This window comes from Engraulis encrasicolus, chromosome 12 (genome assembly GCF_034702125.1).
Source record: "Engraulis encrasicolus isolate BLACKSEA-1 chromosome 12, IST_EnEncr_1.0, whole genome shotgun sequence".
NCBI classification, from domain to species: Eukaryota; Metazoa; Chordata; class Actinopteri; order Clupeiformes; family Engraulidae; genus Engraulis; species Engraulis encrasicolus.
The window spans coordinates 35,385,061-35,399,734 of record NC_085868.1 but is presented as its reverse complement, the minus strand read 5'-3'; the positions used below and the strand labels follow the sequence as shown (position 1 = coordinate 35,399,734).

At 44.9% G+C, this 14,674-nt stretch overlaps 1 protein-coding gene across 2 annotated transcripts in view; it reads left to right on the top strand.

The window, feature by feature from the left end:
* Positions 1 to 217: 217 nt before the first annotated feature.
* The window catches only part of fbxo18 (F-box DNA helicase 1), a 25,491-nt gene continuing 11,034 nt past the window's right edge, over positions 218 to 14,674 (top strand). The window contains exons 1-15 of one of the 2 annotated variants that reach the window (XM_063212105.1): positions 218 to 334; positions 780 to 941; positions 1,931 to 2,452; positions 3,995 to 4,218; positions 5,120 to 5,247; positions 7,804 to 7,975; positions 8,682 to 8,875; positions 11,322 to 11,399; positions 11,611 to 11,702; positions 11,983 to 12,151; positions 12,331 to 12,550; positions 13,010 to 13,097; positions 13,651 to 13,737; positions 14,154 to 14,290; positions 14,491 to 14,587. In XM_063212105.1, the coding sequence (XP_063068175.1) occupies positions 316 to 334; positions 780 to 941; positions 1,931 to 2,452; positions 3,995 to 4,218; positions 5,120 to 5,247; positions 7,804 to 7,975; positions 8,682 to 8,875; positions 11,322 to 11,399; positions 11,611 to 11,702; positions 11,983 to 12,151; positions 12,331 to 12,550; positions 13,010 to 13,097; positions 13,651 to 13,737; positions 14,154 to 14,290; positions 14,491 to 14,587 (2,389 nt within the window). In that variant the 5' untranslated portion in view covers positions 218 to 315. Of the gene's footprint in view, positions 335 to 779; positions 942 to 1,930; positions 2,462 to 3,994; positions 4,219 to 5,119; positions 5,248 to 7,803; positions 7,976 to 8,681; positions 8,876 to 11,321; positions 11,400 to 11,610; positions 11,703 to 11,982; positions 12,152 to 12,330; positions 12,551 to 13,009; positions 13,098 to 13,650; positions 13,738 to 14,153; positions 14,291 to 14,490; positions 14,588 to 14,674 lie in introns of both variants that reach the window. The other variant, XM_063212104.1, reaches the window with a different exon arrangement.

The window sequence follows — 14,674 nt, the reverse complement described above, 5'->3', positions numbered from 1 at the left end:
TGGTGGATGAAAAACAGTCCCCCAAAAGTTGTTGTGGCTAGGCTGACAGCTGGGAAATTTTATCGTTTTTGCCACGGAGGAGGGGATGAGGAGGGATGAGGAGACAAGCACAAGTGGAGGACACATATTGGGATGCACCCTGGGACATTGCCCCTCCCCCGCTCTAGGTTTGAATTCTAAGGAAGTTGCGTCACTTCCAAACAACAGGGAAGTGGCAGGCCAACACATGAGCAGAGAGGAGAAATTCTGCAAAGTAAATAGACGAGGTTGCGCCGCTTCGGCAAGACAGAGATACATTCCACGTAGAATGCTAACATGGAATCAGCGACTAAAGGTAATCTCTCAAAATAATTGTTCCCATGTTGTTGCACAATGAACTAGTTCTCGGGCTAAGTTGCTCCAACTCTTTCTGCACATGTTGTCTTTCTGCTAACACGACAGGGTTCATATTATTTCGCTGCTAATATTCAGATGCATTGCGATCAAAATACAGCAATAACGCGAGATTATTCATCTTTCATTTGCTTTCTGGTAAATCGCAATCGAGTTAGCATTAGTGGATGTATACAATTTCAATGGTGTGTCGGAAGAGACATCCCATTCAAAATGTCTGCCTAGTTGTTTACAAATAAACTTTTGACTTTGACTGTTAAACTATCTTCGAAAGCAATACATTTCTGCTTTCTTTGTGTTGTGAGTTCTACCTTTCGACCCAGTTGCTAGATTTACGCGTTTGGCTGTTATGAAGGTGAATGTGGGATGTGTTTCCATTCATTCAGGTAAAGCCAAGCGCAGACATCTGAGTGCAAACGCGTGCAGTGATTTGGGGCAGAGTATGGACGGTTCTCAGCCTCTCACCGACCCCATGGCAGTTCCCCGCAGTAGCAAAGACCCCAACCGTGGACTCTACCCTAGGACTCCCACCAAGAGACGAAGAGGAGGTAGGCCTGAGGGATGTTGTGTGACATACAATGTTGCATGTTTACCTGTAACCCACACTGAATGTTTCTGTCTTATGTAGCACAGGAGAACAACTTCTCAAACCTACTGCATGCTATGACAATCAATAGGCACGGTCGGGCACGATTCTAACCACAATGCATCAAACTGGCAGTGTGCAAAGTGTGCATGCCCACTGCCTAGCAAAAGCAGCACTGCTTCATCACGATCATGCCCAATGTCTTGAAGTCCTGAAGAGTATATGGTGCTCTAAAACTCTCATTATGTATTGTTTTTCTTAACGGTGTCCCCAGTTGAATGGTGAGTGGTCAAACAGTTAGCACTGTGAGTTTGAGCTACACACTTTGTCAGCTGACTCTCCCTTCAGTGGGACTTGTGTGGGATTTCCTCACAGAAAACGATGACAACTGACTTTGTTGCCCATACTGTGAGCTGGGGATGCACAATTAATCGTAAATAATAGAAAATCGGGATGAAATAGTGAAATTGAAGTCGTGATTTCAATCTTGATTTAATCGTGGCAATAGTGGCCTACCTTTCAGAGCGTCCTTGAAGCCAGAACATACTGACAGGCTGGTGTTTTTGGCCAGAAATCTGTCCACCTAAGTTTCATGCTATTGCCTTTACATAATTATTACAATTCATTTTATTTTGCTCATCCCGTATATAATTAATTCTTGGATATAGTTCATCTTGTTATAATTGTCAAAAAATATGCAAAAAAAATCAATAATTGTGATTACAATTTTGACCAAAATAATTGTGATTATGATTTTTTCCATAATCGTGCAGCCCTACTGTGAGCAGACAAATACCTTAGAGAGGGAAAAAACTTCCCTGTAATGTCATTGTGGAGCATCTTCACACCTCTCAAGTGATGGAGGGGCAATTAGTTCTCTGTTTTAAACTGGGGAATAAAATGTTGATATTTTTATTTATGTTTATTTTAATATTTCTTTGCGATCATCAGACGTTGAAACCAACCAGACAGGCATCACCGACTTCTTCCCCGTCACAGATGTCGTGAGGGTCAGCCCACGGAAGACTGCTACCGTGAACGGGCTACTACAACAGAACCAGGACACAGACGGACAGCCACTGACCCCCACTAAGGTCAAGCAGGAGGAGGATCGTGCTGGCCAGAGCCTGACCCCTACGACAAGCTGCAAGGCCAAACAGGATCTGGACGTCGCAGACAAGATGGCCTCCATGAGCACCCCGGAGAAGCTCCAGCTGTCCCTCGAGGAGGATCTGGAGGGGGCTGCTGCGGCCTTTGAGGAGGACGTCGACTACATGGAGGGCATCACGGAGGACATGTTTACCGACGATGAGGAGTTTGAGCGTGAGGGTCTTACGCCGTCGAAATCGAACCCCAACACGCCACGTTTGGACCGGGGGGCTGGCTGCAGCACGTGGGGGTCTCCGGCTGGAAGCGCGTCCTCTCAGCCTGGAGCCGCAACACACCGCCCAGTCTCTAAGAGGCTCAACATGGGTCAGCGCGGTACCACACATTCACCTCGTATACATTATTGGTCAAAAGTTTGGATGCACCTTCCCATTCAATGTATTCTCTTGATTTGTCGTGGCTATTTACAGTGCATTGTAGATTTCCATAGAGGGCATCAAACGTGCATGAACAAGTATGGAATTATGTGCTAATTCTAGCAGTTTTCCAACAGTGATGTCAGCTGTCTATCCACCTGATGTCAACACGACACATGTCCTCTGCAAAAATGTACAATGTCAATGTAAATAGCCATGAATGAGAATGGATGAGAATGTGCGTCCAAACGTTTGCCTATACTGTTTACACCACCAAAGTACTGTGTGTACCATATTTGCCAAACACACCACGTACACCTGCAAGGTGTTACACATAATCTTACGCTGCAAACATCACAGATGATGTTGAATATCCTGCAATTAGGTCATATGGTGCACACTGCACACAGTATGAAAACATGAACTGTGAACTAAATGAACTAACATGCCTCACATTATTCTAAAAAGAACTCCACTTGTGTGTCCAGTCCAGTTACTTAAAGTGAAACTCTTTTTGGCCCCTCCCCGTCCTCATCGTCGTTATGCGGACGTTAAGGTTGGCCACAGGGTACTTGTGCTAATTTACATGTCAATAGGGAGCTGGTTGGCTGGCTGGCAGACAAGTCTCTAATCAAGCTGATCAACCTCTTGACTCTTGAACAAGGCAGCTGGAAAGAGACACTGTCAAATTGTTTGTTTAAGTTACTCAGCAGTTCTCCAGCTAACCAGTGCATTACATGTTTAAAGTTTCGTCTCCACTAGAGTGATATTCATCTGGGACACAGGGAAAGATTCCGTACCAAAAAACACACAGAGTTTACACCAACACTAAAGTAGGGGTGGGCGGTAACCGCGGTATAATACCGTGTGCGGTATTTTTTCATCAATGATAGAGATTTTGTCTCATACCGTATACCGCAATAGCACATTGCGTTCTGTAGATGTAGAGTTATAGTTATAGATTAAAAGTTTAAAAATATGTTTTCAAATGATTTGAATGACAAGAATTCCCACATAGAAGATAAAACAATGTCTGACCAGTCATTTCCAAAAAATAAAATGCAAAAAAATTGTGTTTTGGTCATTTTGCCACAAAACGCTTAATTTTAACATTTTATACACAAATGTACAATACCGTGATATATACCGTGATATATACCGTGGCTAAAATTATACCGAGGTATACATTTTTGGCCATACCGCCCACCCCTACACTAAAGACAGTACAGACAGAGCGACACACAATGTACACAGTGTATTACCAACTTAACATCATTTTTTCATTGTGTTAATTGATTCTTCAATTAACATTTAATGAATGTCCTCAGTTAATTAAAATTGAAATAGTACAATCAAATATGGTATTACAAATAAAGAAAATCTCCAAATCCCTCCCTCCCAATGTAGGACTACTGATCTAAAATGTCAATGTCAAAATATCAAATCATATCAATTTTAACTGCCTGCTAAATCTAATGCAATGTGTCCTCAGGTGTGGTATTTGAAGATGACGATGATGACACAGTGGAGCCTCTGCCCGACCCAGCGTTTGGGTTGCTGGGGGTGCGGGCGGGCCTGCAGGTTCCCCAGGGTCGCCTCTCAGACCTGCCCGTGGAGGTGTTGCGACAGGTGTTTGGCAAGATGCCCGCAGACGACATCTATAGGAACGTGCAACTGGTGTGCAAGGCCTGGAGGGACATCGTCGCAGACCCAAAGGTGAGGGGGAGGGGAGGTGTATATGCGTGAGTCTGTGTGTTTATTTAGCAAGCTGTCTGCCCCTGACCTCTGCAGCTTGTCTGCAAAGCCTCGACCACAGACCCATAGGTGAGGTAGAGGGGGAGGATGGGGGTGTGTGTGTGTGTGTGTGTGTGTGTGTGTGTGTGTGTGTGTGTGTGTGTGTGTGTGTGTGTGTGTGTGTGTGTGTGTGTGTGTGTGTGTGTGTGTGTGTGTGTGTGTGTGTGTGTGTGTGTGTGTGTGTGTGTGTGTGTGTGTGTGTGTGTGTGTTTATGTGTGTTTTAGTGTGTGTGTGTGTGTGTGTGCGTGCGTGCGCGCGTGCATGCGTGCGTAGCTATCTACAGCTGACCTATACAGGGGGTGGACGCCTGGTGGAAGGTTTTTGCATGAAGGGGGTATGTTTGTGTTGTCTGTCTGAGTGTGTGGCAAGCCAACTACTTTTTGTAGAGTGTTGGACGATTGCCAGACAGTTTGACTTCAGCACCTTCAGATGGGCATAACGAGCACCCAGTTGGTCTGGTGTTGTGTAGTCCGCTTTGGTAGATGGGATGGGGAAACCAGTCGAAAGTGTATTGGAAATGAAGGGGTTGGGCATGAACGATTGTGATGGTTCAGACATGGTCAGAGGCAAGTGGGGGAGGTGATCTATAGGGCGTGACACTGGCAGGAACAGAGGTGGTATGTGAAGTCTATTACAATTGCAAAACTGAAACTTAAAAAGAAAAGCACTGAAATAAACTTGAGTTTGGTCCTGTGGTGTGAAGCTTTCTACATTTCCACTGTCCCATGACCACCTAATAAAATTGTAATATTTTGGTTAAATGTACTCAAGTACTGGTCATGAAAATGTATTAACCATTGTCAATTTTTCTCTTGTGTGTAGTTTGTGCCTTGGAAGAAGCTGTACTACCGCTATGAGAGGAAGGAGCCTGCCGCCTTTAAGGAGGTGCAAGCCATCCTGGCGGCCAACTACATGAACAATGAGGAGCTCAGCCTTGTCAACATGTTCAGGTGAGGCAGCATACCTGTCGGGAAACTGTCTAATTTTGACTCATTTCCCGCTTTCTTCCCGATTTTACATTTTTCCCGGAAATATCCAGATTTTTCACATTATCAAAAAACACTGTTGGTCCAGGAGGCCTAGCCTAATTATCCCCACGACCCTGTCAGTTATCCCGACGAGCCACACCCCCTCTTGAAGAGAGACTGAGAGGGTCTTGCTGATCATGCTACCTGCCAGTAGATTTTATGCCAGGTGCCACCAAGAATTGAAGTTCCTTGAAAATACGAGCTGTCACCCTCAAGCTCCTTAGGCGTGTTTTCGCCCACTCTTTGCCTCAGAAACCGTCAGTTCATACAACGCTGTTCATATGGTAAACAGCCTCGGCACAGCGAATCATGCGATTAACCTAATCACAACCTGCACCAGCACACAGTTTTACGCGAGCCCCAGACGACTTATGCGACAAAACAACAATGATATTTCATTGTTTTTCACGCTGTATATGCTCATTTAAAATGTGCGCTGGGGGATTTTAGACAGGACTGTCTTCACATGTGAACTGTGAAAATCAGAACGCACTATCCAATCCGTCTCTGTCGTCCAGTTGACTGTCAGGATTTGGCCTATAGAAAATATCCAGAATTTTGGATTAAAATATGTGAATTTTCCCGAATTTTGGTAGCTCAAAGTTGACGGGTATGGCGAGCAGCCTTGTCAACATGTTCAGGTTTGTGTGTGTGTGTGTGTGTGCGTGTGTGTGTGTGTGCGTGTGTGTGTGTGCGTGTGTGTGTGCGTGCGTGCCTGCGTGCGAGAGAGAGTGTGTATATCATGACATGCAGTCATGATATTAAGCATCCAAAGGGTAGTCCCATTAGAGATCATCTATCCTTAAGGCCCATTTATACCCTACGGAACCGGACGAAATTCGTCTTTCCGGGCCAACCGTTGCTCCCGGAGTTGCATTCATACCTCCGTCCGTAAAATTGATGTTACGTAATAAATCCTCTAGAGGGCAGAGTCGGTTGGCTATGAATGGACAGTAGCTGTGGCAGATTTGTGTTCGTTTTACAAATTATTTAGCCCAAATAAAATAGCCAGACCTAGGATTCACGGAGATAACACACTGAAACAACTTTAAGATTTGTGTAATGATGTATAAACAAATCCAGGAGGCTTCGTGCTGGCCATTTAGGTTTGTTGTTGGGAAAACGAACGTCCTCCGAGCCCAAATGTAAACAAATGAGGCATGTTTTTAGCTTGGCTAGCATGGTAGTGGAAATATACCCTTTCACAAACTCACAGGTTATTTCATTTACTATTTGTATCGTTTTTAGATGTGAAATACTTCTCTTCTTCGTTGAGTTTTGTAAATTGGTGTCTTTTTCACTATACTGCCACCAACGGCTTCCTCTGGTATTGCTCCGTTTCACCCGTAGTCACCGGATTGCTAAGCACTCGACCAACGGACAAACTGACGGATGAAACGACCCCCGGAACCGGGTGAAAGCGTCCGTTTCCGTAATTACCGTAGGGTATAAATGGGCCTTTACTCTAGTGGCCTTTCTCATATCTAATGAGATGATGACAACTATGGCAGAAGAGACGTGTATTTCCATTTTCTACAACACTCATTGCTTTTGAAAAATAAACATTTTCCAAAGCTCCTGAAGACTTGATTCCTGGCAGCTGTAAATAATATGGGACCAGTCGAAGAGAACTTACACACCTCCTATGCTGATACAAATGTTTAATAGTTTATTACGGAATTTCAATGCACTCATGGTGGTCCTTACCTACGTATGCAAGAAAGAAAACTTTTTCAGTCAGCTTAAGAGGTGTAAGAATGTAGGTGTTCGGCAAGGTGGATGGAAGTTGACGCAGAGACAGAGTTTGGTCAAATGTTCAAGAGTTTACTGAGTTACCCAAATCAAATACAATACAAGACAGTATTTGGAGAAGGCGCATTCTGGCTCTCCGATTGTCTGCAAGCTGGTTTTAAGGAAAGTGTCCCCCTACTTCTAATTGGTTATTCCTAAGTGTCCCCTTGTTTATGATTGGTTCTCTTTAACCTGTCCTTCAGCCCTATCTTGAGGTCACCTAACCTTACTTGAGAGTTTTGCGAAATATGATCTGGAAGTGTGGTCAGGATGTATTGTAGTTATTCAGGCCCAGACATCTGCTGGTACCAACCGGTGTTTAGGGAACTTCCTACATGATGTCTGGTATCGGTCTAAGATGATCTATTAGTTGCTCAACTGTTCTGTATTTTAGCTGTACCCTGCAGTGCCCTCTGCATAACCTTCTGTATTTTAGCTGTACCCTGCAGTGCCCTCTGCATATCCTTGTTTGACCTGCAGTGCCCTCTGCATAACCTTGTTTGATCTTTTTCTGTTAGTGTATGCCCTATGCCAAAGCTTACATGTTACCTGCCTATATTTCTATTATATTTCTATTATTCCTACAGAGGGCTGTGAGATCTCTTCGACGTGCATGTCATGCATGGAAAATGAATGGAAGTGTTGAATGAAAAATTGTGTGTGTGTGTGTTTTTGCATTTCCCGCAGGTACATGTCTGAGTTCAAGCACAGTAAGCGTGTGGACCTGCAGTGTGTGCTGAAGAGCGTGAGCACACACCGCCTTTACGGCCAGGCAGTGGCCTGCATCACCTACCTCAAGTCCACCACAGAGAAGACGCGACTGAGGGCCGCTATGAGCCGCGTGCCCATCATCAACGGGGTGAGGACACACATGGACACATGTGTAGCACGCACGCACGCACGCGCACACGCGCACACACACACACACACACACACACACAGATACAAGACACACACACACACACCAGGCTTGTACGAAATTCCGAATGGAAAGAATTTCAATTCAAAATAATGCCATAATACGAACACTGGGTGGTGCCATTACCTTGAATTTCTTTGAATTTAATCTACACCACCCATTGAAAGTACGTAGAACACCACCATCTAGTGTTCGTATTATGGCATTACTTTGAATTGAAATTCTTTCCATTCGGAATTTTGTACAAGCCTGACACACACACACACACACACACACACACACACACACACACACACACACACACACACACAGATACATGTGTAACACAAACACACATACACAGATACAGTGTATGTGTAAGCATCGGCACCTTGACTTTTAACCGTGTATTCCTTGGTGTGTGTACTCAAAGGGAGTTAGAACCACTAAAATGGCTACTGGATACTTTGAAAATGCGCTAGGCCCGAACTGTCTGTTGCTCCAGTTTATGTCCAGAGACATCATTTTTGTTGCTTTTTGGTAATACATACACACTCACACACAGCACACACACACACACCAAAAGTCCACATCCACCCTCAAGAATTTCTACTTTATAACCCCCATTAAAACGTGTGTGTGTGCACCTGTTCCTCTGTCCATCCAGAGCCCGAGTCCGTGGTGCGTGATGGCGGTGATCCTGCTGCTGGCTGACGGCGTGGCTGACGTGCTGAGCCTGGTGCAGCTGCTACAGCGCAGCGACTGCATGCTCACACCAGAGGGAGCCAGCGAGTACCTGTGGGCCGTCGCCACCCTGCTCCGCGCCATCAGGGACAAGGGGGAGACGACCGCCTGTGGCAGGTATGAGTCTCTCTCTCGTTCTATACTGCCCTACAATCTGAAAACGGCAAACTGAGAAAAAAGGCTTCAAAGTTTCCCAGATGGCCCGACAACGGTGTTGTCGGTGACACTTCCTGGTAATGCTTGTTTAGGATAGAAATTTAATGCACACAAAAAACCCAAAAAAACAACATTTATGTGTCTTTTTGCCACAAAAAACAGAGTTACTGCGTTCTTGGCTGGTATTACTGCCACAAAATGGAGTTACTGCAGGAGTTACTGCGTTCTTGGCTAGTATTACTGTCTACTCCCAAACCAGTCCCATTGGAACGTGCAGCAGTAACTCGCCGACTTACTGCGTTTTTGTTTTGTACGACATAACCTTTAAATACAACAAGCAGTAACTTTTTTTGGGTCATTTTTGCACTTTCAAAATGAGTCTTCTCCAAAACGGGGCGGTGTTGGACCACCATTTTTAGTAGTTTAAAACCCATTTCCGATATAATTGTTTTTTCGACCATTTTGAGTTACTGCGTTCTTGTTTTGCACGGCAGTATACCCCCACCACCTCCACCTCCAACCCCTGTTGCTGTCGTATGTGTGTAGTGTATACATACATCACACATCACATCACATTTATCCCATCATATCAGTATACATGTATTTCCAACTTCTCCGGGATTGGCTGATTGGAGCCAATTTTGGTCCCCTAGGGGAATTTTTTTCTCTGCACTTTATGAATCACATTGAAGTACACAGACTAGTCCGTAGCAGTGTGCTGCCTGCTGGGCGGCGCCCGGGGAGCAGTGTGGGGGTTAGGTGCCTTGCTCAAGGGCACTTCAGCCGTGGTCCGGTCGGGCATTGAACCAGGGAACCCTTGGGTTGCCAACCCAGTGCTCTAACCACTGAGCCACGACTGCCCCAACATGTCATTTATTATACCATGTGATTTATTATACCATGTGATGTATATCTGTCCCCAGGGCTCTAAATTAACACACGCCAAACACGGGTGAAAATTCATTTTGGCTAGTAGAAAAAAATACCTACCCGCCAATTTGGCTAGTAGCGCCCGAGTACAGTAACTTATGAACGGTAAACCGCTGCTCTGACGAACGTTATACGGCGAGATTTCCTACATTACCCATGGACACTAGCGTCACGAGGTAGCCTCCCACCGTGGGCTTTCCAGTGCATCGAGCGTCAACTCCATGCTGTTGCGCGCGCCAGGATTGAAAACATTTCAGACGACCAGCCTTCTGTCAGCTAAGCTGCGCTCACACTATTCTGACAGGCAGCTCTCCTCCTATGCTCTCGTCGCTTTCGCTACAACCTTTTTAACGTCACTACTGCTATTATTACTATATGAGCCTTGCTGTAACAGGCTGCATTTCTTAAGCAGCGAGACCCTGACCGTTTCAATAACAGGACTTAAGCAGATTATGCATAGCGCTACTTCTGTTGTGTAGACGTTTTGTGCGAGTGATGAGAATGTGGCGGGGGTTAGAGCAAGGTTCTGTGTGTTGGTGAATGCTAGTAGTAATTGTAAATAGTGACGTTAAAAATGAGTGGTTGTGGAACGAAATAGCGACCAGGGCAGAGGAGGAGAGCCGACTGTCAGAGTAGTGTGACCGTAGCTGTCAGTTCAGTTGTCTTCTGAAATGTTCAGAGTCCTGGCGCAACTAAGTTGGAAAGCCCACGCCATCGAAAAGAAAAAAAAGCAACCAACGACGAAGCTGTGGAAGTAACAAAGGAAGCGAACATTCCCGAGATAGTATTTACTTTTAATTAAACTAGGCTTCTTGTCATTTTGTTGCGCATGGTAGAGAAGAGCTCCTCCTCTCTCCTCTCCTTTTCCTCTCATCTCTTCTCCTTCCTTGGGGTGTGCGTATGTGAGGTTTTGTAGTGTTTGGCTGTGTGCTTGGTTACTGTAGGCCTATGTTAAAGGTCTGTTATGTGAGTGGCTTGTGTGATGTGATTCAGCTGCTTTCAGAGGAATTGAACAAAAACTAATCAAATTAATTAGGCCTAAGTAATGAAAGTAAAAAATAAAGCAGAAGTTAAAAAATAATGAAAAAATATATAGCCTATAATATGCTTATTATGTAGGCATATAGTAGCCTATGCAGGCCTATAGTGTATCTGTGTTGTAGAAACAGTTGGACAAAATGACCATTTAATTAGAAAAAAAAAACTAGCCTAATGCATAGTTTATTTTGGCGAGATTAAAAAAATGGCTAGTTGAACTTCTGTTTGGCTGGTAAGAAAAAATGTCCACTAGCCAAATTGGCTGGTGGTGGAAAAAGTTAATTTAGAGCCCTGTCTGTCCCCCTTCCCTTTTCTTGGTGTTTCAGTCGAGTCATTATATCTAAATCCAGTCTATATTCTGTCACACTCTATCAATAACATGTTGCTTGTTAAGTCTTATGAATTGTAGTATAATTCTGCGTTCCACTCTGTGTTGCAGGTTGCTCTATAATGTCTACTATGTACTGCAGATGATGGAGAACTCTCCTGTGACCGTCTCAACTGATAACGGCAGTGGGTAGGTAGCCAAGTCTGCTGCTGTGCTGTCAGTCTACTTTTACGCTAATCAAGAGAAATCTTTGTTTTTTTTTCTGTTTTTTTTTCTGTTCATGTCTTGTCATGTCAAGCTGTCTCTTACTGTATTGCTCCCCCGCAAGCTGTCACGCACGTGCGCACAAGCACACACACACACAGATATACAAATGCTCATATGCTCCTTGTGTCTCCAGGCCGTCAAATTTGCGTGTCACTCATGAGCAACAGGTCATAATGAACCACAACGTCCAACCAGGCCAGGTGGTCAAGATCATGGCCTTCGCAGGTGATTAGAGAACTTAATAGCCACATTATATTATGTTTATGAACATTTATAATGGTGTTATAACCCTTTATGAATGTTTTTTATAGTCTTGTCATGGCCTTGATGGATAACCCTTATGAATGTGATTTCTGGAGCTTTATAACCACGTTTTAACTCATTATGAATGTTGTAATAGTCGTGCGAAACCAGTATAGGTGATCAGAAATATGGAATAATACCCTTTTGTATGTAAATGTGTGCATAGGTTCTATATACATTTCTCATATACATTTTTCGCCAGGCACTGGAAAGACGACTACTCTGGTCCAGTTTGCGCGCATGCGCCCGCACCTGCGCTTCCTGTACGTGGCCTTCAACAAGTCGGTGCAGACGCATGCCCAAAAGAGCTTCCCCTCAAACGTGCACTGCAAGACCATACACTCCATGGCCTTCGGTGCAGTCGGACGCAGGTGTGTTATGAATGAGAGATGGGAGAGGGAGAGGGTGAGAGAAGATACATTTCAAAATCGTGGAGTGTATAGAACTGTACGTCAATAATTGTGAAATGAACCGAATTTTGAGATGACTGTATCCTTACAGCCCTTGTGTGTGTGTGTGTGTCCGTGTCCGTGTCCCTGTCCGTTCACAGGTTCCAGAACCTAAAGAAACTGTCAGGGACTGTTAGGCCATTCTCAGTGTCCTGGGTGTTGCCAAAGGGTTTTGGTGGTTTTGTGAACGCCAAGCTGGTGTGCGGGGCCATCCAGAACTACTGCGCCTCCGCCGACCCCCTGCTCACCTGGTACCACGTGCCTGATAAGCACCGCAACCAGCGCGGTGAGAGCGAGTATACCAGCGCCATTACAAGACAGGTGAGAGCACATCGCATTACCTTACATTACACTTTGTCACACATGCATTATAATGGGCCCTGCCGCGGTCCTTTGCCGGCTCTTCCCCGTCTCTCCTGTGGCCACCTTCTCTGTCCTATCGTGAATACAAGTAAAAAAAAGACCAACAAAAAACCCCACATGCATTATAATCTTTTTAGATCATTTTGGTGTCACATAACATTACACTACACTACATTACATCACTACATGGCTGATGCTTACATCCAAAGTGACTGTTACTTACAGGGTACTGGTTACTCTCTCTGGAGTAGTTTGGGACTAGTTGGTGTTGGTGTCTGTTTCTGTGTCTGTTTGTGTGTTTGTGATTCTTCCTCACTGTGTGTGTGTTTGCGTGTGCGTGTGTGTTTGCGTGTGCGTGTGTGTGTGTGTGTGTGTGTTCGTGTGTGTTCGTCTTTCATCTTTCCTCTTGCCGTGCAGGAACTGGCCCGCATAGCAAATCAAATCTGGAGCAAGATGGTGGCATTGGAGCCTACCAAGGAGGCGGCGTATCACATGTACCATGACGGTATGGATGGTTTTGCAAAATGCTCAACTCATAACAAATATTGAAAATATTCCTAAAAACATGTGTTCATCATTGTGACCCAGAACACACAATGCGCATTCAACAATTTCCTGGTGAGGGGTAAAATGTCCCACAGATAATTAGATAAAGCATACTTGCACACTGCTCCCAGTGATTATATTCAGTTATACAGTTATTCATGTGCGGTTTAGCGAAATAAATTCACTAGGAGCAGAATTGTATTGATGTAATTGTTAGAAGCCAATTGGAGCCAATTTGGATTGGAGCCAATTTTGGTCCCCTAGGGGAAATTCTTTCTCTGCATTTATCCCATTTGGACTAGTGAATCACATTGAAGTACACACACTAGTCCGTAGCAGTGGGCTGCCTGCTGAGCGGCGCCTGGCGCCTGGCGCTCAAGGGCATTTCAGCCGTGGTTCGGTCGGGCATTGAACCGGGAACCCTTGGGTTGCCAACCCAGTGCTCTAACCACTGAGCCACGACTGTTGTTATTTTTTTGCATTTTCAATGACATTATGTGTGTTCCCTGCAGGCTACCTGAAGCTGTGGCAGCTGCAGAAGCCAGTGCTGGAGGGCTATGATGTCATCTTCATCGACGAGGCCCAGGACTGCACCCCAGGTAATACTACCATGTAATTATTGTTTTTTTAAAAAGTTGATATTATTGAATGTAATCTTATCTAATCATAGGCCATGGATGCCTGCCCTGCCTTTCATAGGGCTGGGCCACCATGTCGTGTTATAGGTACCCTAGGATACATGTGGCGAAATTGCATTCACTAGTTGCTTTGGACAACAGCGGCTTGTAAATGTATGAATGAATGAATGAATGAATGAATGAATTTATTTAGTCTATTAGATGTAAAAACATTGTACAGCAACAATAACCATACATTGAAAGGGATGTACACAAAAAAGTCAGAAGACTTATTTCCATTGTGGTCCCATGTATCGACAATAATGACACAATTGGGTGTGTGTCTGTCTCTGTGTCTGTCTGTCTGTGTGTCTGTCTGTCTGTGTGTGTGTTCCTAGCGATCATGGACATCATGCTGAATCAGCCGTGTGGTAAGATCCTGGTGGGGGACCCTCACCAGCAGATCTACTCCTTCAGAGGAGCAGTCAACGCCCTCTACACCGTCCCACACACACACATCTACTACCTCACACAGGTAAACTAACACACAAACACACACACGCACACACACACACACACACACACACACACACACACACACACACACACACACACACACACACACACACACACAAACACACACACGCACACGCACGTTCAAAAGTAGGGTCAACACTGTACTACTACCTGCTTACCTCTCCAGACACATTATTTCTTGCGTGTGTGTGTTTTCAGAGTTTCCGGTTTGGTCCAGAGATTGCCTTTGTCGGTGCCAGCATACTGAGTGTGTGCAAAGGGGTGAAAAGGACCTTAGTGGGAACACTACAGAAAGGTAAGTCAGGGCGTGCTGTTAGTGTGCACACTACACTATCACACCTGTGGGGCACCAGGGTTTGAATATGGCCAGGAGTCTGGACCA